This window comes from Asterias rubens, chromosome 9, assembly GCF_902459465.1.
Source record: "Asterias rubens chromosome 9, eAstRub1.3, whole genome shotgun sequence".
NCBI lineage: Eukaryota > Metazoa > Echinodermata > Asteroidea > Forcipulatida > Asteriidae > Asterias > Asterias rubens.
This window is the reverse complement of record NC_047070.1, coordinates 5,023,382-5,049,747: the sequence shown is the minus strand read 5'-3', so window position 1 is coordinate 5,049,747 and position 26,366 is coordinate 5,023,382. Positions and strand designations below refer to the sequence as shown.

Below are 26,366 nucleotides of genomic sequence, written 5' to 3'. Positions count from 1 at the left end.
TCAATGTCGGGTCGTAGTTGGTTTTTATCACACAGCACCACTACACACACACACACACAGTTATCGAGTTTAGAAGAAGCAAAGCCAAGCACTGAAGCAGTTGTACTCTCAAAAAAGGTTCGATTTTCTTTTATCCACAGGCAATAATTTATCTTCAAAAAATTAAAATAAGCATTGGTATATCTTAATGGTTTTCGTGTTTGAATATTGTGTCCGTCAATTGTTTAATTTCTTTTAAAATAAAAGTAATAAAGGCCCTGTTTTCATTTGTTTTACACAAATGTGCAACAACGACAACATGGCTTCCATTTCGAATCCATACGTTTTTGCGTGGGCAGTGTTCCAACTGCATGCTTTTCCCTGCAAACACAACGTGCACAGTTCTTGGGGCATCAGTATACATTTCAAAATAATTGAAAATGTGTGCTTTTTACGAATAAAATTGATCGCCTATCATTCAGTCAGTTTAGGGAAATAAATACCCTTTACAAACCCAATTATTTTAAAACCTATAAATAAATAGAATCAATTTGATTTAATTAGCTTGTTTAAAAAACGTGTTGCAAACAACTGAACTCCAGTGCAGTGGCAGTGCTTTTCCAACCAAATTAAACATAATTTATCAAATAGTGGCTTTTTCTTTAAAGGCTTTACAGAAAGCTGTAAATGGCTCTCCGTACAAAAGTTGAGTGTGATCGGCCATTTCCTCGTGTTTGTTTGCAGTTCAAAAGTTTCACGTCTGAATTCAATTTCAAAGTTCCATGCTGGAAGCCAGGAAAAGCCATCATTGGCATTGCAAAATCCTGAGCTGTGAGATCAATGATCTAAAAATTACTTACATGTTTATTTCTCACTGTTTTTTTTTTTATTTGGTCTTTTTTTTTCAGGCTGATCACAGCACAAGGAGCAAGCCCCTTGTATGGGCACATCGCAATCCAAGGATTCCAAAACTGAGGGGTCCGCCATTGGCATCGATCCCACCCCCTGTCAAAGGATGAATCCAAGTGACCAGCGGAATCTTCTTCCTCCACCCCCGTCCCTCTATACAAGTAGTAACGACACTGCATCCGCATCCCAAGGGTCGTATGGGACGCCCACCATGCAGGGATTGCCGCCGTTGGGCAGTTACACAGGCAGCTCACAGCCCTATAGTCATATACCCGTCAACCCGATTCCGGGACCACCTTTTCATAAGATAGCCCAGCCCATGAGACCCCAGGAACCGGTCGTATCCCAGCAGTCTTTGTACCAGCAGTACCCCCAGCAGGGATATGCACAGTCTTCGTACTCGCAGTCGTTCCCGCAGCAGTTATATCCACCGCATTCCTACCAGTCATCATACAGCAGCAACCCAATGCACGGCATGCAGCAACCGTACATCCAGTCGCATATTCCATACCAGCAAACGGCAACGTCGCAGTCCCACACGTCGCCACAAAAGTTTGACATGTACCAGCAGCCGTTCAAATCGGAGCAGACGTCTCAGAGCCAGCTGCCCGTACCACCAGTTGCAAAGCCTCAGACTACTGTTCAATCTCTGCCTCAAGGTTTCCAACCCCCTCATGCCGGCCAACAGAGTTATCCAGCCCAGCCCCTGGCCCAAAGTCAGCCATTATCCTCTGTGTATCAGCAACCAGCGGGGGACGCCAACTCCCCACAATCACAGCATCGAATGCAACCACCCCAAAAGCCAACCACTCCTCCAAACCAAATCCAACAGAATAGGGAAGCTGCCTCTGTAATGCCAACACCACCTTCAGACTCGGCCCAATCGGACACTTCTGACGTTCCTCCTGGATCTCCGGAAATTAAACTAACAATCAAGAAAACATTTGATAAGGGTCGACCTAGGTTAACATCGTCCTTGGTGCGGAAGGATGGGAGTGATAGGACTGACGCTGGAGAGCGAGAGCTAGTTGATGACTCATTGCATGCGGACGAAGAAGAACAGGTCATCCCTGCTGTCCCAGTTCAACCAGACCCTGTTGTTTCTAATAAACCCAAAACAGTTGCTCAGAAACGAGAGAACTTTAAAGCGGGGAAGGCCAATGCATTGCCCAAGACAACACTCCCCACAAATCCTCCCTCGACGTCATTTGATGAGAAGCCATGTGAGTGGCTTGTGGGTGACCTTGTGTGGTCAAAGGTTACAGGTCATCCCTGGTGGCCATGCATGGTGGCGTATGATCCCAACTTGGGTATCTATACCCGAATGAAAGGTAAGTTTGAAACACTTGTACTCAACTACAACTACTTTTTGTAGAAAATAGAAAAGGCTTTTTAATCCCATTTCATTTGTTCAGCTTTGTGTTCACAAACTTTAGTCGGGCATTATATTCTTCCTAATTTAACCTGATTTCCAATTTTTCTCTGTCAGAAATTCAGCAGAATTAATTTTAAATAGCCTAAAAAGTATATTAAGCTTACCTGTATAATTATAACCCATTATGCTTAATCCGCAAAGGGCAATTCTCTTGTGATGAACCATTGTTTTATTCTTCAAACTTAGATGTGTTTCATTAATTTTGACTCATCACAGGTGCCTACGGGAAAAGCTACCGCATGTACCATGTGCAGTTCTTTGGGGAGGTGCCTGAGCGAGGTTGGGTCAGTGGATGCAGTATGCGCAAGTTCACTGGCAAGAGTCAGTATAACGAACTAGTACAGGAGCTTGTTTCTAAAATTAAGAAGAAGTCTGAACGAGCCAGGTTGATGGCCAAGCTAGCCTTGAAGCCGAGCCGAAAGTCTGCCTGGGAGGCCTCCGTTGTCGAGTGTGAGAAAGCCTTGCCCATGAGCAGGCACGAACGAAAACTCAAATTCACGTTCAAGTATGAGATTCCCAAGTCGGCGATGGGTAATCTTTCTGCTGAGCAGATTGATGTTGTGTCGCTCGGGGATTCGCCGAAAATGAAGGCGAAGCGTGCATACAAGAAGCAGCAGGACAGTGAAGCCGCTGCAGCCACATGTACAACAAAATCATCAAGCCAGCCTCAGACCGCTTCCTTACCAACGCCAGCGGGTAGTGCGCCCTCAGATGTGGACAATCATAACCTTAGCCTTACTCCAAGAGCCAAACGGAAATATCGTAAACGGAAGTCGAACACAACCGAGCCCACCCCTGTTCCGGAACCGCCCAGATTGAAGAGGAAGCCGGGTCGAAAGACAGCGCAGTTTTTGGAGTACTTTGGTAAGAGGCAAGAGGAGATGGTAACGCAGCATCCGGGAAAGAGCAAGGCGGAGATCACAGCTCTCCTTGAGAAGGAGTGGGATGAGATACCAGATGATGAGAAGTGCAAGATTGTCACTAGTCCAGCACCGCTTCCACCAAGACCAGGTAACACCTTAAAGACACTGGACACCTTTGGTAATTGTCAAAAAAAACAGTCTCTTCATTTGGTGTATCTCAACATGCACAAAATAGCAAATCTGCGAAAATTTGAACTCAATTGGTTGTCGAAGTTGAAAGAATGAAAGATAAAACACCCTTGTCACACGAAGTTCTGTGCATTCAGATGTTTGATTTCGGGATCCCAAAACCTAATTCTGAGGTCTCAAAATCAAATTCAAATATATTATAGAGAAAAATAACTTCTCTCTCAAAAACTAAGTTACTTCAGAAGTAGCCATTTCTCACAATGTTTTATACTATCAACAGCTGTTTATGCTAACAATTGTTTTGAGAATGTACCAATAGTGTCCAGTACCTTTAAGAGTAGGCGCTAAACAGGGCTCAAAATTAATACAGGCCCCAGGCCAGTGATTTTAGCATTGGGCCTCTAAGCTTACGACCGTACAAGTCCGGCAGTCTTTAATTTTTTTTTTTAAGTACATGTTAAACACATCATTGTATTTTTAGTACAAATATCGCTTGTACATGTAGGCCTGATTGTTTAAAGATCTGTTGCCTACATACCCCTCTAGCATTTATTTTCTAAGAAAAAAGGTAATTGTGTCGTTATCGTAAAATGTGTTCACATTGAGAATTGGCAGTGAACACAATAGTAATTACTCAAAAAAAATTATCAGCATAAAACCTCACTTGGTAACGAGTAATGAGGAGAGGTTGATAATATAAAACGTTGTGAGAAACGGCTCCCTCTGAAGTGACGTAGTTTTCGAGACTCGAGACCTCAAGTTTAGAACTTGAGGTCTCGAAATCAACCATCTAAACGCACACAACTTCGTGTGACAAGGGTGTTTTTTCCTTTCATTATTATCTCACAACTTCGACGACCATATGAGCTCAAATTTTCACAGGTTTGTTATTTCATGCATATGTTGAGATACACCAAGTGAGAAGACTGGTCTGTGCATATCAATAGTGTCCACTGTCTTTAATCATATTGTGCTCTTTCAATCATTGTAGTTTTGCAAACGACCTATTACATACATTATCATTGTAACAATGAGCCAACGACATATACAGGCCCTTTTGGACAAATTACATGTACAATCATCTCCATAATGGAAAACCTAAAGAAATATTCACTTGAGTGCTTAAGGCCACGATTTATATGTAACTTGGTTTTGGTCAAGGTAAAGATCGGACCAGGAAAACTGGCTGGCACCCCGGAACACAGACTGATTAGGAAATAGCGAAACCAAACAATGTGGGCTATAGCTCAATTTGTAAAGCATCGACATTTAATCCCGAAGTACATGTAGGAGGTTCAAGTCCCTCTCTAGTAAATTTGTCTTTGTTCAAATTCTGAACAAATGTAGCCATTTTGACCAATACTTTTTGTTTGCCTTTTCTTTTTTCTTTTAAGCGAGAAAACGGAAGGTTAAAGAAGAAAGTCCCGAGTCCGATCTGGTCGTAAAACGCTCACGACGAGAGACCAAACCCTCCAAGAAGCTTCAAGAGGCAGACCTAGACAATCTAGGTTTCTCTCCCAAGATGACAAAGTCACTGAAGGTAAATATGGGTCGTTCTTGTTCAGGAGATTTTCTTTTCCCCTCTTGTGGCAAAAAAAAGATCTAACATGTCCAAGACACATAAATAATAATGAGAGTGGCTTTTTAATTAGCGCGCATCCATCACTCTGTGATGCTCCTGGTGCTGTAACATACAGTATTTCCTGCAAGGTATGTGGGACTACGTTTGAATTATGAGACCTTATCCTTTTTACATATAGCACCATGTAATGGTTTACAAAGTGCTGCAGTGCGTTATGCTGCCAATTAAACCAAAAACACTGGGGCAAACCTCTTCTGTTTTGGATAAGTGCACTGGGTTTTTTAGCGTAATTCCTTTAACCTAACCATCCAAAACCTGATCAAACTCCCAACAGCATGGTTTTTACTAAACCTGTTGGGTTGAGTACTGGTTTCTTTTGTCCATGCTGCTTAAATGCTATCCCTCCAGTGAAGGGCAATGTCGGTAGCCATAGCCAGGTCATCAGTAGTAGTAGGTGATGGTAGTTGAGTACTATTCATGCTGTAATTAGCGCTAATTGAGCTGTTGGAGGTGTTATAAGATGAATAAATAAATTTCACCATTCAAGCAAAGTAAATTGAGATTTAGAAATGCAGATAGCAGGGAAAGTTTAAAGAGTGGGTATTGCAGCTTTTAAATAACCCCAACAGGCATCAAAATGACCTTTAGCAACCACAGCAGTTGCCGTGGTGCGCTGTACAAGGTTCCTGTACAAATTGACATTTTAGAAGTGCGCCTTACCAGTGGAAAAGTGCTGTGCCCCTTCCAGGGTGTCGTGACCAAGTCGATAAGAGCACCAAACTCAAGCTCTGGTGCATCTGTTCAGCAGAGTGTGGGTTCGAATCCCGGTCGAGACAGTTGTGTCCCTAAGCAAGATACATGTACTTAGCTATAATTGCTTCTCTCCACCCAGGGGTAAATTTGTACCTGGGAGGGCAGAGATGGTTCTTGTGATTGATTTAGCTCAGTAGCCTGATTAATGTTGCACAAGGCTGTATACTCCCCACCAGGGAGCGGAGATGGTTTGAGGAGTGAATTAAGGCCCAGTGACCAAGGGTATTAATGTGAAGCACTTTGGGATGTCCTCGTCCTCCGGGTGTGAAAAGCACTATATAAAACTGGGTTATTTCATGGCCTCCCCAAATGACTTTGTTGGTAGATTTAGACCCGGTGTTTGTTTTGTATAATTGTGTAGTTGAACGAAGTGGAAAAGGCTGACAAACGTGGCAAGGTGGATGGTACGATGAGTCCACCATCAAGCCAAGCGTTCACCAAGCTTACGTTGAGTCAAGGCCGGAGAAAAAAGAGAGACGCCTCCTCTGTTAAGAAGAAGGAAGGCCGACGGTCGAATCATCTCATCAACGGTGCTACGGCTCTGACCAGAGTACCGGTGAAAGCAGAGAAAAGTGGTGGAGAGACCATTGCTACCGAGGTATTTAAAATTACTCTCTTGTCAGCTTTTGAGGATTTAAAGATTAAAAGAGCTGTTGACAAAGTTACTTTGTTAATTTTACATTAGAGGGACACGCTGCTTGGATCAGGCAAGTTTGTCTATGAACAGCATTTGAAACCATATGTTGTGAAATGCATATTGGTTAGAAAGATGTTGTACAAAGAAGAATATTATAAACCACACAAACATGCCTAGAAATTTGACTCCACAAATTAGAGTGCCTTATTGGTTCATGACGTATGGATTCTGTAATTAACAGCTTTAGAGATGTGCAATAGTTTCTGTGGTTGGCCTGAGACTGATAGAAACAAGTTTCATTTGTATCGTGTTATCATTTGTATCGATATCATTTGTATAAATTTTGTCCCGACTCAGATGTCCAAAGACTTTGCGGAGATGCAAGAAGACGAGCCAGGCTTGATTATTGACACGGATCTGATCACGGGAGCCATAGAGTCGGCGGGCGTCGGTCAGGAGACCACCAACGGAGTGCCGTTCAGCGTCAGTGGTAACAATGCCTCTTTGTCTTTTTGTAATTTTTCAATCTAAGTCTCCCGTCATGGGGACGGAACAATGCCCCTTTGTCTTTTTGTAACTTCTCAATCTAAGTTTTCCGTCTTGGGGATGGTGAAACGTTTGAGGGGCAATACGGGGATTTTTACCCCCGAGACAATGCAGGGAGTTTCCCTGGTGCCCATACAAAGTTTGTAACAGTTACTTTCGGAAGTAATTTATTTATGAAAATCCAAGGCCTGGACTTGCTCGCCTTCACTCGCTCTAACTTCTCAGGTAATTTCTGTCAGATTTTTTTATTTTATTTTTCTGAAAATTTGTGAATTTTGTTCTCTTCTTTTTTCTTCTTTGAGCGAGGGGGCTGGTCTATTTTCATTATATTTTTGACAACTGCTTTTGACTGGCTCACAATTTAACTGCGACATTGAGCTTCCTGGAAAAAATAAGTATATATTTTAAGTTGAAAAATAACTCGCAGAAATTATGAATTTTGAAATTCTATGAGGACCAGTGTTTAAAGTAAATATTGGCTGATTAAAAAAAAAAAAAAAAGAGTTGATGAAATTGAAAAATATTGAATGATGTCTTACCATCTTGTGGAAATTAACGTGGTCTTGTTTAATAAAAACAATTTTTATAAAAAGTTTTCAGCAATAGAAATTTTAAGTGCTGTCAATGGCCTTTCAAGAGCATTGGTTAGCTTCCATCAACTCTAAAGATATATTTCTTTAAAAAAAATGTTTTTAATGCAGTCTGCAATTTTGGAAAATGCCATACATGTACTATAATTTGCAAGGCTCAAATGCAGTTTCTCATTCATGCAGTGCGGCCGAAAAAAAGTAAGAAAACAAATCTGACTCAAGGAATATAGTTTCTTCCATTTTAAATACTCTGTAGATTAGCATTTTTTTATGCATTGTAAAACTTTGATCTCAAGCTTCCAAAATGTTATCTCAATTATTTCTCGCACCCACTCCATCAAAGAAAAGCTGGGTATGATGGAGAATTTAGAACTTCTAAAAAAAAAATCACTTTCTGTGAGGTTGGGACCTATCCATCTTTGAAAGAAACGCTTAACATCTACAAAAAGAAACACATCTTCCAGTTTCTTTGTGGTTTTTGTTTTTTAATGAACTAGGCTGCATTTAACTTGAAGACCATTATTACCCTTGCGCTCTCCCTCAGCAGTGTTCCGTTGGCCAACCGCCAGTTAAACTCCAGGGGACCAGTCAAACTTTCCTCTGAGCAGTCACGCTGGCTGAAACAGTCTTGGGAAGTTTCTTTACTGAATATAAAGTATTGACTAATGAAAAAGCTGACGGACTAGTGAAAGGACAAGCAAACTGAGAACTTGAAATTGACACTGGACCACAGGCCTGAGGCCTGTGTCTTTACTGTCGGGCTAGTAAACTCATAATGGGACAAGCCTAGTGGTCTAGTGTATACCGTAAAATCGTGACTGTGAATGTGGTAATTTTCTTTCAATTCTCTTTCAATAGTATCGAGGGAAAACTTATAAACACATAAACACACATGAAATTGATCTCCTCTGAGTGCTTGTTCAACTCATTTTGGTTCAGGTCTTTTAAAAAAGAAATTCTGGTCCAGTAAACGTTTCAAGCTACAAGCCCTGCAGTCTTGTAGATTTGTACACAAACTTCGAGCCTTTCAACGGGTTCTGCTGGCCAGTCACTGAAAACCCCCAAAACATCAACCCAAAATTGTCTTCCCCCCCCCTCCCCTGATGTAAACTTGTTTTAATGTGTATTTCTTGTCTTAATAAGAGTTGGCCAGTGACATTGTCTGTTTCTATGGTTTATTGAAATCTAGGTCTGCACAACACCCATGCTGTTAATGTATCATTTTAATAACCAAGTAAAGCTGGAAAAGAGACTAGGGAAAGTCTACTTAATTTAAAAGGTCAATGTAGTTAAAGTATTAAATTATATGAAAGAAATGGTGGTGTATGACGTATTGCACCCTGGACAATGTATGTCGAAAAAGATCACAGTGTATGAAATATTGCATTCTAAACATTATGGACACAATGGTGCGTTAGAGTTGCTCCAATCAGCAAACAAAAGAATAGTCTTATTCAAAACGTAGAGCCAAGGTGTTAAATGTACTTCTGGAAAAACAGCGGTTCCTCATCTGGATATGAACAACTTTGAATTCTGGAGTTTCTGCGAGAAATAGCAACTTAAAATTGAAAGCTGATGACACCAGCAGTGCATTGAGAGAACTCGACATTTCCCTATATATACTATACTTCCTGCGAATGCGATGCGAATGTTGACTTCACATGCAACGAATAATTCGCAGCAGTTGAGTTGTGCTCAACTCTCTTGTGAATATTGCTGTTAAAACAGAGTTGTAACGTCAAATTCATTCGCATTGCATTCACAGGAAGTATGAACCATGCTTTAGTGAGCTTAGATATTTGAAGGGAATTTTTTACAAATAATGAGGACAGTCAAAAGAAATTTTGAAAAGAACCAGTAAAGGAAGGCAATCCGAAGACATTTATGTCTATAAAAAAAGGCTTTTAAATTAGTGACTTATTATAATATTTAGACTTGTTCTGTTATGGCGACCGTACAGTTTATGATAGTAATGTTAAAGACAGTATTGGGTGCTGTGCATACCAATGTGGAATGGGGCAAACACCCTCATTGCATACACTGCATGCAGCAGACAGTGGCACTGTAAGTGCCTGTTTTATACTTCACTAACATTTTTAAGTAAGTAAGATGTGATTTATGACTCCCATGTAGGAAAAGTTTTGTTTACTAGATTTCTTAGTTCTCTCTTAAAGGAACATTACAGAATTGGTTTTGCTAGCAAAAAGTGCTGGGAGTGTAAGCACTTTATGTAATCCACCATATACATAAACTGACAAACCTGTAGAAGTTTGAGATCGATTGGCCATCTGTGTCACGAGAGAATAGTGAAAAACCAATCATTGCATGAGGCCAAAACAAAAAGATTAAAGCGCTCACTGAGCGATAAACTCCAAATGCAAAATACGATTATTTATTTCTCATAAAATATAAAATTTCAGACAGAAATATTTCAAGGGATGTTTTCTACTATCATCACCTTTAAGTGTAAGTTTTATGTAAATCTGTGATCTTCACATTTTTTGTTTCTTGCCAATTCTGTAACGTTCCTTTAAACTATGATCTCCTAGAGCTTTAATAAAGGATGGGTCATAGATTGGTAAACACTCAAAATAGGAAGATTGTAATGAAACTGCCAAGGTTTAAAAGCACTACTTGGTAATGGTCAAAGACCAGTATTCTCACTTTGTGTATCCCGGGCAACATAGCATAAAATGACAAACCTGTGAAAATTTGGGCTCAATTGGTCATCAAATTTGCAAGAGACAATGAAAGAAAAAACACCCTTGATGCATTACTTTGTACGCTGTCGGATGCATAATAAAAGGCTTCAGCTGAAGTCTTTTATTATTTGAGTGAGAATTTACCTCTCTCTCAAAAACTACGCTACTTCAGAGGGAGCTGTCTCTCACATTGTTTATACTAACAACAACTCTCTACTGCTCGTTACCAAGTAAGTTTTTTATTGTAAAAAATATTTGGAGTAATTACTAATAGTGTCCAGTGCCTTACAGGCCGGTTCATGCTTGCTGCGACTTCACTCACACGACCGACAATGCGAGTTTGGATTTAACGTTCATACTTTATCAAAATATGGTTTATAATATAAGAAATAGATCCACATCCGGATCAACTTGTGTTTGTACATTCGTGCGATGCAATGATCTGTTCATAAGTTGATTGATTTATCCTTGCCCACCTTCCAATCTTTACAATAATTTTTCCCAATTTTCCTCCATGAAGTCACTGTCCCCTCTGTACATCTCGGTATTCCTCCAAACTCGTGTTGCACAGAATTGGAAATAGGCGCACGGTTTTCATCTTCTCTAATGTAGGGCCCAATTTGCTTAACACAAAAAGCAGCTAAGCACAACAAAATTATGCTTGCCAGAACAGGTCTACCAGCCAAAAGTACCATGTCTCATGTACAATGTTTGGCTGGTATCCTGCTCATTCCTGCTAAGCAGAAAATTGTTAGAAATGGGGCCTAGGTTCTTGCCGCCATTCATTGACAATGGTTTTAAATTTGTCCATCTACGCTACCGACTCATGTGTACGGTCCAAATTTCTTTCTTTTCAAATTCGGACGCAGAAGCACAATATGACTTACGCACTACACTTCCATTTAAAACTGTGCACTGTGATAAATGGGTCCACGCACTGCGTAGGCAGTGAAAATGCAGCGAGTATGAACCAACCTTTATACCTCTTTGTGTTTAAATTATGCATGAAATTAATTTACGCTGTACAAATTTTTGTTATGAACAATTAGAAAGAAGCTTTCATTTTTATTATGGTACAATGTACATGTAATTTATATAAGTTTCCTAAGAATGAGTATTTTAATTAAGGTATTATAATATATTTCAACCTAAAATATTATGTTTAATATAAACTTTTTAATGCGTTTATCTCACTGGTCCAAAAGTTGAAGTTCAGGATTTGTTGTTGAAGTGTAAAAGCTAGAACCTTGACCAGACAGCTTCTAGCAATAAAAGATGCTATGTCAGATTTTTGGCCCCAAACATTAAAAAATAGATTCTTTTGAGTGAATGGTATTTCAAAGAGTATCACCCGCTCTAACAAAAAAAGTTTAACTTTTACTTTAAATGGTCAGGAACCATGACAAAAATTTAAAGAATTTGTCACGTGATATATTTTCGGGATCCCGACAAAACTAATTTTGAGCACTTTACACGTATTTCACTGCTACTAATAACTGGCGGACTTTTTCGAGCAATGGCTCAAATGAAAGCTTGTAACTTTCTCGACCCCCTCAAAATACCTTTTGAATTTTAAATCAAAATTTTTTGGTCAAATCGGCCAAAAATCTGACAGCATCTTTAAGAGTGAAACAAAGTTATATTAATAATAATAATAATAATTATAATAATTTGGGGGCTAATTATCTTTACTTGCTGCTAAGAGCTGAATTGCGAAGGACACGGCTACAACGTGTTTGAGAAGCAGGCATGCAAGGACGCCTTTTGGCTGCCAGCCTCATCAGCCCATTATGACAACGGAGCACAGTCAAGAACAATCTTAGCTCGTGTGAAATCAGCCCTAGCTTTATTTCTCTTTCGATTACTTGAAAAAAATGTACGAACAAGCACATTGTCAAAATGATTGGCTGTGCTCAATTTGTAGCTGAAAGTTTTTTTGAAAGAGACAAAGGGCATTTTCCAAACCCTGGATCAGGCTCCAGGCTTTGACACTTGCTCCAGGCTCTATTAGATGCTGAAGCACACATTGATGACGGAGCTCAAGCAAAAGCCAGAGCCCTCAGCCTAGGTTTGGAAAAGGCCATTAGTCAAGGGAAATGTCCTCTACCATTATAACAATATCTTAGATGTCTGTTTTATTGGAGATCTTTATTTTGAATTCTATAATAATAGACTACTCTAGTTGTAAATTGTACATAGATATCAATAAGATATAGAGTAATAAAAATTAACAACATTTTTACTCTCTGTATAATATTTCTGTCAATGCACCTGTATATACATTCTGATTATTAAAATAATAACATGATGAAATAATGAAATGATGGAAGGGACTTTGCCTCATGAAAACAAAAATAAGAAAATTGGTTTGTTTCTTTCGTCTCTTTTCCAGCTGTTTTGCCCAAAATTACATTTTGGATTTGAAATTGCGTTTAAGATTTAAAGATATTTTGTGCATGGGTGTTGTGCTAACAGTATATGTGCATGTGCTATGTTTTGTTTTTCGTTTGCTTTCCTTTTTATTTGTAGGTTGTCTATATTTTGTTTTAGGAGTTCCGTATTTGAAGTATACAATCAATTAGGTTTTATAGATTCAGTTCGTTCCATCCTGACAATTGTTTTTTTTTTCTTTTTCTTTTTTGAAAAGACAAGAAAGGTGAAACATACAGATTTGCAAGGAAGGGTTACGGCCTTAAGGAAAATAACATTAAAACTAATTGAACTTCAATCAGCGACATTTCCTTTTAATTTTTCATCCTAAGACTAGATATACATAGCTCAGTTAGGGAAGCATCTTGGCATGTATGATTTGTCAGTCGTGCCACGAACCTCGGCAAAAATATACCGCAGAAATTCACCGTTGAAGTGGATCGTTGAAACTGCTGTTTTCGGAGACTCCTTGCTATTTAAACAAAAACGTTTAACACCAAGGTAGAGCTGCCTTTATCCTTTTTACAGAACTGTCAAAGGTGTTTTCAATCTTGCAACTATTTTAATTTATAAACACATACATTTGTTAGGGGACTAACAAGGTCAGTCAATTGGCGTGTCGTGTTAGTTCGCTTAAAATAAGGACACCCACGCAATATCGAGACATATTTGTGTGGATCATTATACTTCTTTTAAAACTCAATTCTAACAATTTGCGTTTTATAATAAACGGTTTCAAATGCTTTTCATAGACGAACTCGCCCAATCCAAGGCAATATGTCCCTTTAAATAAATTTCTAAAATGAGGCGTGCATATAGAGTGATGTGCACAAGTCAATGCATGCATTGCTTAGGAAAACTCACTAAGTCACTTTGTGGAAACATAGATGTCCAACCCCCACGTGTATGGTACTGTGCCAGAGCAATGTGTTTCAGTGGATAACGTGGCGTCACTTTGTGGACATGCAAAATGGTAAATCGAGTGGTATGTTGGTCATGCTATTGTTACTAGTGTATTTTACTAAACCATTACGTGTGAGGTCCTGAAATTTGCTGGAAAGTATGTGACGGGCTCTACAAAAGTAAGCCGCTTGTCGCACGACCCACTTTCCAGAACAGGGCTGTTGAGTGATGAGAGGGTGAAAATAACAATTATGTGCGTCTTTATATTTTCAAACTTTCTGAAGAAAGTTTTTTATCGATCATCCCCAAGACATCAATAGTTGATGTTTTTATTAAACGGCTGTTTCCCCAGTATGGTTTATTTTCAGATTGTGACATAATCTCATTTTCAAAATGTCATAACTTTTGAACTGAACATCAAACAATTGTGTAAGATATATCAAAATATATTAAAATGAAGCTTGATGTATGCTCTTTTCAGCTATGTATAAAACTCAATTGTCCCCCCTTGTAACTCATTTTCGCAGAGCCCTTCACATAATAGTAACAAAATGGAATGAAATGAATAGTAATGATTAAATAGGTGTAGGTAACTGAAAAGTTTATTAAAAAAACTGATCTGGGTCACAAGAAAATAGTGAACAACATTTTGCATGACATCAATTTCAATAAAAGTGTCCTTTTCAAAATGAAAATGGCCATTACCCTTTTTAAGATACATTCCAGGCCTGCGACCTATCCCGTTGCATGCTGACCCACCCCTAAACATACATATTCGCTCCAATCAGGACACAGCTCAGGCGACGAGCAAGCCAGCACCAGTAATGCATCCCACACCAGCAGTGCCAACGGCGCCCCCAGGGAACGCGGAGGTGGTGCCGCCAAGAAGGAGAACGTCTGCCAGGTTTGTGAGCGCACTGGGGAGCTACTTCTATGCGAAGGCGGGTGCTGTGGGGCATTCCACCTTGACTGCATCGGACTTCAAGTCACCCCCGTGGGTACATTTAAATGCGACGAGTGTATTTCAGGTGGGTATTATTTCATGATGAATAGCATGTCAATGCAAAATGCTTTCTCAAGAGAATAGCCTTTACACAATGGGCAAAACTTGAAACAAAATCTTGATAAAGTCGGCCCTCGTTATAAACAACCATTGTTATAAGAAGGTAACAACTTTTAAAGAGTTGATTCTTATGTCCTGAATTTCATTTCTGTTTCTTTGTTTTGCTATTATTTTAATTAAAAATTATGAGAGGTGCCTAACATTACAAAGCCTGACAGCCACAAGGTGAGGGCTACACTCTAACCGATCCACCCAAATCAACTGCCACCAATGGGCACGTTGCCGCTCTTGGGGTAACAACGCGGTTACCCCCCTTTTGCAGTCCTTAGGGATGTAGGCATGGGTGTCATCCACTAGGAGCCTGGCTGGTCGAGCAGAATGCACTACCTTCCCAACTTTTTAGAAGGCATTTATGGTCAAGTTCCTTGCTCAAGGACACGAGTGTTATGATCGGGTGTCGAACCCACACTCTGCTGCTAACAACACCAGAGCTTAGATCCGCTGTTACTGTTATAAAGAGGTACAGCCAGTGTCGGCAACGCTGCTATATAACGAGAGTCCCCTGAACAATGTCTGTGCTGACCAGTTAGTATGTCATTCTGGTTATTCATTCTGGGGTTCACGGGCGAAACAAGAAAATGGGTTCACAAAACTGTGGCACATCGTGACCTTGAAACGTGTAAAATACGAGGTATAATCTCTAGAAGGCAACTGGAGCATTCTGGTCTAAACACAGGATACAAACCAGGGCGCAATTTTATACAGCTCAAAGCAGAAAATATCACTTGACAATTTCCCGCTTGGTCAAAAAAGTAAAATTCTTGTAAGCATCGATCTCTTTTGCTTAGCTACTTTTTGTAGTTATGTAGCTCTAAGAAACTGGTTATGCTTATATCACAATAAAGTTACTGGCTAAACTGTCATGTCACATCTATGTGACTGATATCCTGCTAATTTCTGTTTGGCAGATAATTTATAAGCAATACTTCACGCCTTGAAATGAACCATGGCACCCACAGCAATTGCCGTGGTGCACTGCTTTTTGATGTGCCGTCCTTTGCAAAGTTCCAATAGAACGTTACATTTTCCTCATAGAAGAGCCGTTTATCAGAGTGAAATTAGTGTGCCCCTACAAGAGCCACGTTCAAGGCCTGATACTTTCTGCTTAAGCAACTCTATGATAAAATTAGGCTCTGCAAGTAAAATATTATGCAAACATGAAAAATGTTGTCAAGTGTCAATTCTGGACATGGCCTTCACTTTGACCTCTGGGTTGAGTAGCTAAGCAGGTCAAATTTTGCAAAATCTGCAAAATGTATTGAACCCCTTTAAAGCAAACCTCTGATTTTGGGTGCTTTTGTAAACTTTATAAATGATTGCTTGATTGATTCCTCTTAGGGGTTCACTCCTGCTTTGTCTGCAAAGCCGGAAGCAAGGACGTAAAGCGTTGCCTTGTCCCTGTCTGCGGGAAGTACTACCATGAAGAATGCGTCAAGGCGTTCTCCCAGACACGCTTTGAGCCCCGGGGTTTCAAGTGCCCTCTTCATTTATGCTCGTCATGCTTTTCAGAGAATCCCAAAAGTCTCAAGGCCAGTAAAGGTAGGTCTAAAGGCCTTGTAACACGGGGCAATTTTTACAGGCAACTTGGAGGCAACCAACTACAGTGCATTTTACAGGACCAGGTCTGACACTTCACAGAGGCAATGAAAGGGATTGCCTCCATTTCCTCTGGTCGTTGCCATGGTGCCCTTGAAATGCTCCAGTAGAAATTTACAATTTCCTCATAGGACGCCCATTCCAAAGAGGAAATGCCTTGGTGCTTTAAAAACGAAGCATACCATCTCTGCTGGACCACTTTGGTAGCACACAAGTAACTTTTCAAACGATGTCTTATGATCCCAAAGAATAATATGTGAACATTCAAAAGTGAATGCCTTTCAACTTGGAGATTGCCTAGAACTGGTTACCTGTAAATTGGCTCGAAAATCATTGTGATTTTTGAGAGGATCATGAAGGTTTTTTTTTTTTTCTTATTTCTGAAAAATTGAAATATTGAGTTGTCAAACTACCCGCCATGCCTGCCATTTCATCTTTGGTAAAACTGGTGTTCTGATTTCTGAGTTTTCAATGTTAAACAGTGTTGTGTATAATCAGAAATTAGGAAAAAATCAAATTGATGAATTTCACTGATAGGTCGTCTGATGCGTTGTGTCCGGTGCCCGACATCATTCCATGCTGGGGATAGCTGCATAGCTGCTGGCAGCATCGTCCTTGCCTCTAACGCCATCGTCTGTAGCCGTCACTTCCAGCCAATCAAAACCCAGAAGCACCACGCCCACGTCAGCGTTAGCTGGTGTTTCATCTGCTCAATAGGTGAGTTGTATTCCCAAGTCTTATGGATCTCCCTTACTCGCTAAACTACACTGGCTACCCATGGAGAAACGCATCTACAATCCCGTCCAAAATGCTGGGGCGCCCATTTCTAGCATTACAATAACCAATCCCTGTCCACTTCCCCCGACAATAAACATTCTCTCCCCCGTCCCCCGGCTCAAAGTTGACTGGAACACAGAAGACCGTGCGCAATGAGAACCAACTTTGAAATGGGGCAGGGGGGCCAACGAGATATGGCATGGATTGTAGTTCAAAACTCTTCTATAGGTTTTAACTGTTTGAATGACATTGCTTCACCTTGTCTCTCTAATATCTTCGCCAAAGCAACCCCCCCCCCCCCCCCACAAAAAAAAATGGTTCTAGAATGATCATAGTGATCAGTATTGGCTGTCGGGCTTAAATTTAATAATTGATCTTTTGTATCCAATACATATCCTGTATAATACCTTTAAACGCACATAATATTTGCTAAGTGGAGAAAAATTTAGCTTAGCCAGGCCTGGAATTTCATCTTTGAGAGGGCAAGGCCATTGGAAAATATTAAAGTCTATGGGAAACTTTTGAAGGGGCACCAAAGCCAATACCAGGGCAAAGGAGGCCATGGGCTACGTGGCCTCTGTGAAATTCCAGGCCTGCTTAGAACAAACTGGTTACCAGCCAAACTGTGACTGGCTCCCTGTAAATATTTGCTTAGCAAAAACAATTTGCTAAGCTCATGATGATCATTCTTCTTTTCTCTCTGCAGGGGGTAATCTAATCTGCTGCGACAGCTGCCCAGCTGCCTTCCATGCGACCTGCATCGGTTACTCATCGGTTCCAGAGGGCAATTGGAACTGTCGAGACTGCGCCAACGGAAAGCGCCCTCGCTACAGCGATATCATCTGGGTCAAACTCGGCAATTACAGGTATGGCTTCTTTTTGTACAGGTGGAAAGCTAAGAGTAGACCCTTCCTGTGAAATACATCAAGCACATTGGTGGTGCACACTAACACTACAGCAGCTGATTTCATCAAATGTTAGGATTAATCCTATCTCGAGTTAGGGTGAGATACTAATCCTAACTTTAGGATGGGTTCAATGCGACCTAATGTCTATGGATATGGAACGTAACTTGTCCTCAGGATTAATCCTAAGTTAGAACGAGTTCGGTGAAATCGATGGCTGGTTGGCAAAAACAAGAGGGAACATCGTGCCTTTCTTCAATATCTAGACCCTTGTATAAACATGTACAGACCATGATTTGAAATGTAAGCCATTCATGTCTATTCAATAAACTAAGGGCTTCTCAAAGCACTTCACTTTTTATAATGTGAATTTTGTCCGGTCATTGTGTAAAGAACTTTGAGCCCCCCTTTAAATTAGGTGATCACATTTTGAGTGAAAACAACAAACAAATGGTAATGTTTTGTCAGATTTTGTTGATGGAGCTGTCTTATCTTTTAAAATGTAATACAATTGATGTTCAGGTGGTGGCCGGCCCAGGTGTGTAACCCCCGCAATGTTCCGACCAACATCCAAGACATGAACCACCAGGTTGGCGAGTTCCCCGTCCAATTCTTCGGGTCACATGACTACTTCTGGACGCATCAGGGGCGCGTCTTTTCGTACTACGAGGGGGACAAAGGAAGTAAAGAGAATGCGGCGACGAAGGGGCTTGCTGCCGTCTTCAAAGCAGGTAAGTTGTAGAAGTTACGTACCCTTTTTTTTCACAGACTGGGTACTTTAAACACAGCACTGACTTTAAACACTTTGTCTAGTGTACCGTTGCTGTTAGGTCATTATGTCATACTATACACATGTGTAGTGTTGGCATGCAAAGAAATTTGTTTTAGTACACGTTACACCATCATTGTTAAATAGCAAACCTGTACACAGAAAACGCATGCGCTCAAACCAAAATTCCCCGATTACTTGTGAAATTTGCTTTACGTAAGCACAGAATTCCCTGCTACCGTAAGCACCGATTGTTTGCTTACGGTAAGCAGAGCAATTAAATTAGGCCCTGATCCTTGCATTGATGTCCTTTGAAATGTTCTATGGAGTCAATGGGAGACTTTCGTGATGCTTAGTGGCAGCAGACTTACCAGGTAAAATCCATTGTTCTCGGTAATGTGCGCATGCTCAGAACTACGTAAACAATGGAAATTTACCTGGTAAGTCTGCTGCCACCTAGCATTCCAAATCTCCCATTGCCTCTGTTGTCTCCGTGAAGTATACAACCTGTCTATAGAGGGAGCTGTCACTGATCATTTTTTTGTTGTTTTCCATCAGCTCTTACCGAAGCAGTGGAGAAGTACAAGGAGTGGAAGGGATTCCGAGACCAGAAGGAAGCCAGGGAGCTTGAGAATAGCAGCAAGAAACCACGGCCATTTAAATTCATCAAGGTAGAAAAACCTTTCTACCAAGTCCAAATATGTTTTTGTTATGATATATTTGGTAATGTTAAATTTGCATCAGGATGAAGAATTAATATATTCATTTTGGTTTTTACCTATTACACCGATGTGTGATAGCACTGTATACTCAGTACTTTCCCTTTACTCTCTTTTCTTTTCTTTTTATTTACATACTTTTGTCATGTTTTGAGAATGAAAAACACACCAACTTGAGGTCTGAAATTGATAAATTGATACTCACTACCCCGTAGGTGAACAAGCCAGTGGGTCGTGTCCAGATGCCTCCGTTTGACATGAGCCAGTGTCAGCCTTGCGACTGCAAACCCACCATGGAGAACCCCTGCAGCAAGGACAGCGACTGCCTCAATCGCATCCTCCTGGTTGAGTGTCACCCCCTCGTATGCCCAGCGGGAGAGAAGTGCCAGAATCAGCGGTTCCAGAAAAGGCAGTACCCTGAGGCGAGGTCGGAGAAGATGGCCAAACGTGGCTGGGGTCTCATGGCATTAGTTGACATTAAAAAGGTATTTATTTCTGTCTTTTCCTTTTTGTCGCAAGCTTGATGTAGGCATGATTTTATTCCTACTTAATGGAACATTACAGAATTGGTAAGAAAAATACTCTTCTAAGATCACAGATTGACATAAAACGTACACGTTCTAATGTAGATGATAGTAGAAAAAATCCCTTGAAAAAACAATTTTAATCAATGTCATGCAAAATGTGTAATTGGTTTTTCACTATTGTCTTGTGACCTAGATGGCCAATCTCTCTCAAACTTCAACAGGTTTGTCAGTTTAGGTGGATTACATAAAGTTCTCACACTGCCAGCAACTGTTTCTGTTGAATAAAAGCAGTCCTACCAATTACGTTTTTCTTTTGGTTTTTTTGTATTGTTTTTTCTTGCTAAAAAGGTCAAACAAAATTCATGTTTTTGGTTCATTTCAGGGTGACTTTGTCAAGTAAAAAAGGTCAAACAAAGTTCATGTTTTTGGTTCATTTCAGGGTGACTTTGTCAACGAGTATGTCGGTGAGCTAGTGGATGAAGAAGAGTGCAGGGAGCGGATCCGCCAAGCCCATGACAACAATATCACCGATTTCTACTTCCTCACCCTGGACAAGGATCGCATCATAGACGCCGGACCCAAAGGAAACCTGTCGCGCTTCATGAACCACTGTTGCCAGCCCAACTGCGAGACGCAGAAATGGACGGTGAACGGCGATACAAGAGTCGGCCTCTTTGCAATCTGCGACATCCCAAGCAGTAAGTTTCGGTGGGGGGCTCTTACTTGGATGAAAAGACTGCAAAGCTTGTAGTTTGAAGTTTTTACTGATTCTGTCCACCCAGGGGTAAATGGGTACCTGTGAGGGCAGAGATGGTTCTTGTGATTGGTTTAGCAGAGTAGCGCATATTTGTCGCACAGGCTGTATACTCCTCAGGGAGCTGAGATGATTCAAGGAATGATTAAATGGCCCAGTGATCAGGGGTAATAATGTTGGAAGTGCTTTGAGACAGTAATATTGTTATTATTATTATTAGATACGGAGCTGACCTTTAACTACAATCTGGACTGTCTCGGCAACGAGAAGAAGCGGTGTGAATGCGGCGCCCCCAACTGCAGTGGATTCATGGGGGTCAGGCCAAAGGTCAGATGATTTTCCTCTTATGAAATCAACAGTTGTTTTTACCTTCAAAATTTGTTTAATTGGCATATATATTTGTTGAACACTTTGAAGGATTGTTATTGTTTCTGTTATTGTTTCTCTCGACTAATTGTTTACCTCTTGCTTTTTTGTGTGTGCTTTCGGACTCTCTTTCTCTCAATTCATGTAGTTCCACTTCCACTGCCTTTTTTTCTCTTCATTTTAGCTACCTGTTCATGTTTGTTGTGTTGTCATTTAGTTCTGCTAGGGTCGAAACGTCTGGCCATTATTTACTATGTTGGATTTATACCATCGGTCCTTTTGGTTGGTAAGATGTTTGCAAACAGCTAATTCTATTTTTCTATTTACTATTTTCCGTCCACTCTGAGCAGGCTGCTGCAGCTGAAGCTTCATTTACCAATAATTTCTAGGCTTATTGTTAACCTTTAAAATTTGTTTGACTGGCCTATATATTTGTGGAATACTTTGAAGGATTGTTAATGTTTCTCCCTTTTCATTGTTTACCCCTTTCCTTTTGCTTTGTACTTTCTGACTCTCTCTCTTTTCATACGGTGAATGCAGGTTCGCTCACACTGCCTCAAATTTATGAAATGATCTCCCAGAACATCTAAAAAACATTGACTCTATTGTTAAGTTTAAGATTGCTTTAAAGATGCACTTATTTTACATTTAATTCATCCATTTTGTTTGTCACCCAGTACATCTTGTCTTTGTATTCTGTTGTGTTTTTCTCAAGAGTGCTTAGGAACATGTTTTATTACTCTGTGCTATGCGCTATACAAGAATGATTAAATACTATTATTATTATTTTCATGTATTTCCACTCGATTGCTGTTGTTACACTTAGTTACCTGTTCATGTTTGTTGTGTTGTCATTTCGCCTTCGGGAAAGACTCTGCTAGGGTCGAAACGTTGGGCCACTAACTTTTTTTTGCATTTATGCCATTAGGCCTTGGTTGGTTAGTTGTTTTGCAGAAAGAAGCTAATTCTACCTTCTCCCTTTCAATATTTTCCGTCCACTTTGAGCAGACTGCCGCAGCTGAAGCTCAGGCAGAGAAGCACAAGAAAGCCGTGGACAGGAAGAAGCAGAAACAACGCAAGCGCAGGGTCAAGATCGCCGCTAAGGTCCAACACGAGGACGACTGCTTCAGATGTGGGGAAGGCGGCGAACTCGTTATGTGTGACCACAAGAAGTGCCCCAAAGCTTACTGCCTGGGGTGTCTGAACATAAGCAAACCTCCTCATGGTGAGATTTGTTTGTTTGAACAGTTTGTTCTAGAAACATAGAAAAAAGATCTTGGTCATTGTTGTACAAGCCATTTCTGGCTGCTATTGTCCTTAAGGGTTAAGAGAAGGGGTTCGCTGTGTTGTTTTCTGGTGTGGCTGGATGCTGATTGTGCCATTTCACTTTGTAAACCAATTACATGGCTCTGCGTACTATGTCGCAAAAGTAATTAGTGCTTTGACTTTTGAACTTATAGAACAATAGTGTCATTTATGATGTACTCAAGAGTTGCTCTTAACTTGTGACATTATCATCCATGCAGGCAAATGGGACTGTCCATGGCACCATTGCGATGAGTGTGGGAAGCTGGCGTTGGAGCTCTGCGAACAATGCCCCAACTCTTACTGCCTCATCCACTTCAAAGACAAGATCCGGGTCGTCGACGAGATGTCGCTGTGCAACGACCACGACGAGGAAGACGTGAAACAGCTCGTGTTGAAGAGAAAACTCAAACGAGACCTCGCGGAGCTGGAACGCCAGGCGAGGATCGAAGAGGAAGCCAATCAGAGGCGGAAAGAGGAAAAGAAGAAATTGAAAGAGGAGCTGAAGCAGAAGATCAAAGAGAAAGAGCTGAAGAAGGAGCGGAGGCGGGAACGGAAGAAAGAGAAGCACCGAGAAAAGAAGATGAAGGGCCTCGCCAAGAAAGCCGACAAAACTGAATCAGATGAAGTCGGTAAAGGGAAGCCTCAGAAACGCCGAGCGAGAGCGAAGAAGGTTGTCAAGGACGAGGTTAAGAACATCAAACCCAAGACGGCAAAGTTGAACACTAATGTTGAAATTAAAAACAATTTACCGCCACAGCCGACGGACTCGGCTGAAGAGCTTCCGTTTCTCCTAGATGACAGCGAGGGAGAACTTGTAATCGATGAGGACTTTAAGGAGGAAAAGAAGAAGAAACACTTAAAGAAAGACGAATTAACAACAGAGAACTCGGCTAGTGCTGTGCCTAAATTAAATAGGCGTTACGCAAAGGTAAAGAAAGATACGGTGAAAGCCACATAAACCAAGCTGCATTCAATGGAATGTTTTTTAGAACTATTTTTTGTTGACGTTTTTTATTATAAGTCTGTTGAGTGTTCACATGAAATATTAAAAGAATTATTGTTCAATATTTGATAATTTAATTGAAATATGCTCCTTGGGTACTTAGAGGAAATGTCTGTGATGTTTTTGTTTTTTTCTTCATTTTTTTTTATGATCACCTCTTGCAAAGGAAATTAGTTGCTGGTTTTGTTTGGTTTTATGTTAGTATTACTTCTGGCACCAATGCATTTTCATACATTTAAGTCCTTTATTGTTAACTGCAACATCTACTCTTTTTTTAAGTTTTATTATTTGTACCAAATGTAGACGCCAAAAGGCCAGGGCCCATTTGCGAGTTCAGATTTGAATGATGTCCGGTACAATACCTTGATCGGTTACAAGTGAATGCTCAACTGGAATTCGTTGTACCAGACCTCATTCAATTCAAACTTGTGAATGGCTTATTTTACCGAGTTGATGTATTTCATAATCGATGTGCAGATGTGAAGGTGCATTTGAGTGTTTACAAGCGAGCCTTTTTGAGATGTGGCGGACACAATGCCATACAACCCATTAGTTTGGGTAAATTTGTCTGTGTAATATACACCCAAAACCAGACAGTGCACTCCTATAGTATCTCAAAAAGGCTATTATGGGTTTGTATTGTTGCAATTCTCTGCTGCATTTTAAATTTCAAAAGGGACACTGTGTTTGTTTAAATTATTTGCACTTTTGTTTTACCTTTCCAGTGGTATAACTGTGGGGGGGGGGGGTCTGTTTGGAAAACAGCTGACTTTGTCTTCCTAGCAGTCTAAAGAAAAATATGTTTAAGTCTTAAGGGAAGGGCCATAGATTGGTTTTGTCAACATAAACGCTGATTGATATTCAACATTTATAGAGAAAGATACAATTAAAATCATATGTGAAATTGTCAGCTGAAAAATGTGTCTACTTGCTGATTAAACAGTGACAAAATTTCACATAGTTTTCACACAAACGCTGAATCCTAGTTTAAGCGAGGTGACAGCGTGTACCATGGCATCTTTGGCCACACTATTTGCAAACAGACACCAACCCTCAGAAATCTGAGAAATGATTTCTTGTCTGTTTTCTAACGTTTTCTTGTATAAAAAAGTTTTCTGCTAGAAATGATTTCTAAGATTCAAACGTTTTCTTGTATAAACAAGTTTTCCAAACTGTATTACTTCCAAGGGAATCCTTGAAATAGTTTTAACATTATCAATAGCTGCAGCGCTTTTCAGCGAGAGTTTTTAGGGTTTTTGGTGTATTTACCAATCTACAACCGACTCCTATAGGGCCACTGATTTTCCGTTTCAGAAAAGTGCAAATTCCGTTTGGCAAAAACATGAATTCCGTTTCAGGCACAAAAAATTCCGTTTCATGTTTTTTTAATTAGATAAAAGGTTGTTTAATACCCAGGGACACACTTATAAAAATCAATTTGAGATAAGTTGCACTGTTGACTTCGTAAAATGTTCATTTGAACTGACAAATTTCAAAAAAATACTTTTTTTATAATTGTGGATTATTTTGTATACTGCTGTTCTAAAAAGGTTGCACTGTGACTGCAGTATCAATGCACATGATGTGATAGACTTGATTCCAAGTCTAAAACTGCAGTTGATTCTCTGCATCAGCCACATTGTAGGCTAATGACAGGAGTGTATCCACAAGAGGGCGCTGTTTCAGCATGATCAAAGACTTGGGAACAAGTCTATGGACGTGACCATTCTCCATCCACAAACAAAATGTCAGCCATTTTGTTTTCGCTTTGGCGACAGAATGTTGACAGTTTACGGTTTTATTTTAGACCTTTCCGAGATGAAAAAACATTGTATGTGTTCTTATAGATCATAGGTAAGCTAGTTTGTGTATTATTGTTGGTAAAAGAGAGGGAGAAAATGCAATTTGGGTGAACAAAAAATGTTTGAAACGTGCCGCGAATAATGCCCTTCGCTTAACCATGTTAACAACGTGTGTACATCATGTGTGTAAACATTGAGGATGGTGTGAAGTAGAACAGAATGATCCACGGTTACGATCTCGTACTTTTTAATGGTCTGATTTCTGATGCCTTTTTAGTTGAACAAAAAGAATCTTAATAAAGAATGCAATTTCAATAGTTTTGGCGTCAAGAAAAAATAAAAAAATCAAAAAAAAAATCAAATTTTCTGAAATCCCGTTTTCCGTTTCAAAGGGCGGATTCCGCGAATTCCGTCCGTTTTCCGCGATCGCGGAAAATCAGTGGCCCTACTCCTACGGTCTATAATCAATCTACAAGTTACAGTACTGTCATTTGTACTATTTTTTTTTTAAGGTTTCATGTTTAGGTATTGTGTTTATGTTTCTGAAACAGTTACGTTTTGTTGTAAGGGCGGTTCACCATTGGTAACAGAGAAACGGGATTTGTTGGGGTAAACATACAAAAGTGCTAACTTTGTTTTTTTTTGGGGGGGGGGGGCGTTGCAATTTCTTCACTGCGAAATTTTATTTAACAAATTTATCAGATGATTGCGACAAGTCAACCAAAATGATAATTTAATTTTGTGCAGAACCCATCATACTGTTCTATTAGGTGCGTTACACCATAAATCTTTTTGTTGGTAAGCAGTTTGCAAAAGGTTAAATTAATTTTCTTCAGAAATGTTGCATACTTCTGTAAAAGACTTTACCAATGGTGTGCCCTGCCTTGGACATTCTTATTTTCTGTCATTTTTCCTTCTTGTATTTTTTTTTTTTAATATGGATGGGTGGACATTTTCAGAGTTTAAAACAATAAATGAAACTGTACCCTCTGTGTTGACGGGCTCAAATATTTGTGGAAGAAAAAATCTTGTATATATTATAATGAAAAGTAAAAGACTTCCACATTGTTTTTAGAAAACAAAAATCGTGGACTTTTCTTCACAAAGAGAAGATCCCAGTTTTCATTGGTAGTACGTAA

The 26,366-nt window shown here is 40.1% G+C and overlaps 1 protein-coding gene across 1 annotated transcript; it reads left to right on the top strand.

Moving 5' to 3' along the window:
• Nucleotides 1–52: 52 nt before the first annotated feature.
• Nucleotides 53–24,709, top strand: LOC117295036 (histone-lysine N-methyltransferase NSD2-like). Its single transcript, XM_033777600.1, has 17 exons — nt 53–117; nt 888–2,219; nt 2,540–3,334; nt 4,770–4,915; nt 6,132–6,368; nt 6,765–6,897; nt 14,367–14,606; nt 16,040–16,240; nt 16,835–17,014; nt 17,781–17,940; nt 18,502–18,710; nt 19,307–19,419; nt 19,683–19,952; nt 20,434–20,692; nt 20,969–21,075; nt 22,123–22,339; nt 22,641–24,709. The coding sequence occupies exons 2-17, from the start codon at nt 920–922 to the stop codon at nt 23,378–23,380; spliced, it is 5,307 nt and encodes a 1,768-aa protein (XP_033633491.1). The 5' UTR covers nt 53–117; nt 888–919; the 3' UTR covers nt 23,381–24,709.
• The last annotated feature ends 1,657 nt before the right edge of the window (nt 24,710–26,366 follow it).